Here is a 4,385-nt window from a genome sequence, read left to right as displayed (position 1 = left end):
CACTATAGACCATGACCTTTAGCGGCGCTTTTTCCCGCAAACGCTGCTAAAAACCATGACCTTTAGCGACGCTTTTCACAAAAACGCCGCTAAAAACTTATCTTTTAAAAAAGTAATTTTTTCAAATAATATTTATTTCTATGATAAATATTATATTATATTTTAAGGATAAATAAAAATTATTATTTAAATTAAATTTTATACAAAAATTTTAACTTTAAAACTAAATATAAATATAAAAATTAATGAATTTAAATTTAGAATTTAAAATAATAAATTAATAGCACAATTAAAATCCAAAAGTTAGAACACTTAAATAAAAATAAAAATTTAGAATCAAAACTAAAATAAATAATACATATGCAAGGTAATAAAATATACAATGTATTTTCTTAATCAAGTAAATCTTGGTAATAAAAGATATAATACATTTACTTAATCAAGGAAATCTTGGTAATAAAGTATCCTGAAGCATGGCTTCTTCAAAATCATCCTCATAACGATACATTTGTCCCATGCCAATCTCAACAAAAATACCCAATACATTTTTCAATAATGTTCGGTCTATCTGTTCTCCCTCACGCTCTTTATCAATCTAATAAAGTAACAACTCCTCTTAGTTTTTTTTATTCAAAATGTGACCTATATACAATTAACCATGACACAATGATGTAAACTTACAAGGGCAATTACGGCATCTCTGAATTTTTCATGCACTTCCTGATATACCTGAAATGAGTAAAACAGATCACACACATTTAAAAGTATATGGGAAATAATAGGCAACTAACTCTCAAAATCCAGTTCATTACAGCAGAACCAGTATTGGATAAAGGTGTGCTTAAAGAACTTATGACAAACACAGAAAGTGCAGCATCGGTAATGTCACGACAAAAATCACCACTTATTTCTCGAAGTTCCCTTGCTTGAAGACTAACTATTGCATCTGCTGAGCCTGCTGCAGGAAATTTAAGTCTCTGGAGATTCTTGCATCGCAAGGAGAGTGAGACTGCAGCTACAGTATCAAATTTGTAAGATCGGAGGTCCAGTGACCCCCATAAACAGGGCAAAGAACCTAAGAGCCTAAATGTTCGACAAGTTGATGCCAAACTAGCTCGATCTCGATAATTCAAATAAGAGAAGAGTTGAATAACTGTATCATCAGGCAAGGTTGTCCAATCAACTCTACAAACTGTAGCTGAATTAAAACATCCACTATCGAGTGTCTCCAAACTAATGTTTGTCTGATATTTTTCCTCACTATGTGAACATTTTTGCCTTACTCTTTCACTCATATCCTACAAGTTTTGGACCACTGCAAGCAAAGAAATAATATGACAAAATCACAGGTTCACTTAATAAGAACTCCAAATTCTCAAGGGAAAAAAATTCATAAGCTTGAATACAAGTAATCTTTCAATTGAAAAAACAATGAAAGAATTTCAATAAACAGGCTTCATTCTTGTCCCAAATATTACAGACCCAGCAAAGGAAAACCTCAAATTTCAAGTACTCATTTTCCCAGGAACTATAAAATAAACACTGAAACATGACAATCAATCTTGAATTTCAGTAAACAGATAAAATATCTGATCAAACAAGTTTCATTTTTCCCACCTCAAAACTACAGAACCCCATTAAAAAGAAGTCCTCAAATTTAATCAACATTTAGTAAAACAAACATCATTCCGTCAATTCCCACAGACCCGGAAAGTCGATTCTCCAAAAATTCAACCCCAGCGCAGAAAAGAGAAAGAAAGAAAAATTCAAAGTTTAGCATAAAGAATCAATGAATATACCTTTGAGATAGCAGAAATTGGTGAAAAGGAAAATTCTGTGAAACTGAGGAGGAGCTCAATATATGTTATACATACATATATATAGGGTCATTAGTCATTACCCTTTGGCGTTTAAAATGTAAAAACAGCAGTTAAAGACAGGAAAAACCAGTATTGGATAAAGGTGTCCTATAATGTTCATTACATAAAGTGGCCGAAAAACACAAATAACCACACAATGAATGACGACAGACTCTACTAAATTTAACTTGCAAAAATATGAACTTCAATTAAATTCTTTGCTTTTAAGAGATTAGTGTGTCGTTAAGCTAGTTATGAAGCTTGCTAAGGAATGTGATTTTGAGGAGATTAAGGTTAACAGTTCAGTAATTATTGATGCTGAGAAAGCTAAAGTCGCCATGTTGACAACAAAAAAGTTTGCAGAAGCTTCAATCATTCTTAGTTTCGTGCCTATAAATTCCGTATTTAATAAGGTGCCTTAAAAATTTTGCATTGATTATATATAATAATATTATAATTTTCCTCAAAATATATACAAATAATATTATTTGTGCATGTTATTTGATGAACAATGCAAAACAGATTTGTAACAGATGGATTCATAATTTAGCAGGGGGAAAAACAATTGCAGATCCAAGTGCAAGTATCACAAAATTTACATTAAGAAAACAGATATTTTGAATTGAAATTCAAGCCGCCAAAATACCAAATCAAATTTCAAATTAATTCAAGATCTAAACAGAAAAAAAAAACCATCACTAATTTAACCCAGATCTCGAAAAACACCAAGAATTAATAGACATGGAAGAAGCTAGTTCACCTTAAAAACACCTTGGGGTGTTTGAGAAATGCTTTCTCCGTCTAATATAAAATAAAAAGAAAGATCAAAGCAGTTTCAACACATAAAAATAAGACAGATAAAAGGCAGAGAAAGATGAATGTGGACTAGATTCATACCAAGTCAGAAACAGCAGTCTGTAACTTTGGAGACCAGTTAACCATGTAAGACCCTAAAAGAAGATATCATATCAGTTAAACTAGATTAGTTACTGAGACTAATATGGTGCAATTAACAATAAAATCAAATCAGAAAAATCTGCGCTGAGTTGTATAGTTGAATATTTGATAAATTAACAAACAAACAAAAAAAAAGTAGTTCCCACATCCTACCACCAAACACCAGAGAATATATTCAAGTCACCATGAAAAATAACTGTACTTGGAGTCCAAAAGAAAGCTTTTAAGTTTAAAACCTCCTTCCCTTCAGTCTTTTGCTCAGCTATTTTCAGACCAGACATTCTATATGCACATGTACAATAATAAGTACAGAAAAGTCTATTTACATCAGTTCCATGTTATACCAAGTTTGGACCAGTCAGTGACTAACTCAGACTAGATGTCAAATTGAACCATCAGTATTTCTAAATCAATACACTCTAAGGGGGAAAAGATATATAAAATTCCTTTTAAATGTTAATACTAGTCTTTCTTTGTTGTTTTTCATTTGATATCATAATTTCTTCTAGATTTTTAGTGCACAGAAAGATAATATTGACATTCTTTTCTTTTCCCTATATAAAAGTCACAGAAAGATATATAAAAGTCACAGACCGATCATATCAAACTCCATGTCATCTTCATTGAGTCGAACCACTTCAACTCTAAAGTTGTTAGAGAATCGGTCAAGTCGTGAACTATTATCAATTCCCATCGATGCATAAGCGCCAAAATATTGAATACTCTCAATCTACAAGCAACAAAAGCCCCCAAAACATAAGACGTTTAATTATAATACAAAAAAAGAGACCCACAAATTTCAGAACCTTAAGAACAGAACAAGACAGATGATACAAAGAAACTAACCCAAACCCCAAATAAGGAAAAAGGCTCCATTTTTTTTAATTACCCAATTAAACAACCCCAAGAAACCACTGTTTCTTAACACTCCATATATGAATAAAAGGGTGTTCATGAAAAAATTTCAACTGAAGATGTGTGCTTTAGGTGATAAAAAAAAGGGGTAAGAGAGAAATACATGGATAGGGGCGTCCTTATTGCATGAAACACGACTTCGTTGGAGTTCAAGATGCGGCGGAAGTTGACCCATTGGCACATCTGGCAAATCCCAGATTGAAAATTTCTTCTTTTCTTCTCCTGCCCCCTCTGCCATTGCTTTGTTGCTTAGATTTTGCTATTAGGAATTTAGGGTTTAAATGAGAACTGAAAAGAAAGGGGTTTTAGCTATCTACAAGGTTGAGGAGAAACTCTTATGTTTAGGGATTTTGTTCTTTTTTGACAAAAAGAAAGCACAAAAGGAATTTCAAAAACCTTTCTGCTTTAGTAGCGGAGCTCCTTTAATTTGGAGAGATTTTAGGCGGAGAAATTTGGAAATAAAACGCGCCTTTTTTTTAAATGATTTTTGCGGCGTTTTTATTAAAAACGCCGCTATTACTTATCTATTGCGGCGTTTTTTAGGAAAACGTCGCAAAAAATTATATTATTTTGAATAAAATGACACCGTTTTACTTTGTTAAAATTTTTTTATTTTGTATATTAAATAATAACTCTTTTAATATTTTAATATTT

At 31.7% G+C, this 4,385-nt stretch overlaps 1 protein-coding gene across 11 annotated transcripts; it reads right to left on the bottom strand.

Moving 5' to 3' along the window:
• Window positions 1-411: 411 nt before the first annotated feature.
• Window positions 412-4,177, bottom strand: LOC107909713 (DNA-directed RNA polymerases I and III subunit rpac1). 11 transcript variants are annotated; one of them, XR_005910472.1, is made up of 7 exons: window positions 3,835-4,124; window positions 3,411-3,546; window positions 2,757-2,809; window positions 2,620-2,660; window positions 902-1,315; window positions 682-729; window positions 412-595 (listed from the first exon to the last, which is right to left on the bottom strand). XR_005910472.1 is itself a non-coding variant. In XM_041088906.1 (6 exons), exons 1-5 carry the CDS (start codon window positions 3,967-3,969, stop codon window positions 690-692), a joined length of 405 nt encoding a protein of 134 aa, XP_040944840.1. In that variant the 5' UTR covers window positions 3,970-4,124; the 3' UTR covers window positions 412-595; window positions 682-689. The 11 variants fall into 11 exon arrangements, 2 of the variants coding, with proteins under 2 accessions (XP_040944840.1, XP_040944841.1); XR_005910471.1 differs by having other exon boundaries at window positions 682-1,315; window positions 3,835-4,177; XR_005910474.1 differs by lacking the exon at window positions 2,620-2,660.
• Between the last annotated feature and the right edge of the window lie 208 nt (window positions 4,178-4,385).

The sequence above is a fragment of the Gossypium hirsutum genome, chromosome D02, assembly GCF_007990345.1.
Source record: "Gossypium hirsutum isolate 1008001.06 chromosome D02, Gossypium_hirsutum_v2.1, whole genome shotgun sequence".
NCBI lineage: Eukaryota > Viridiplantae > Streptophyta > Magnoliopsida > Malvales > Malvaceae > Gossypium > Gossypium hirsutum.
This window is presented reverse-complemented; position numbering and strand designations above follow the sequence as displayed.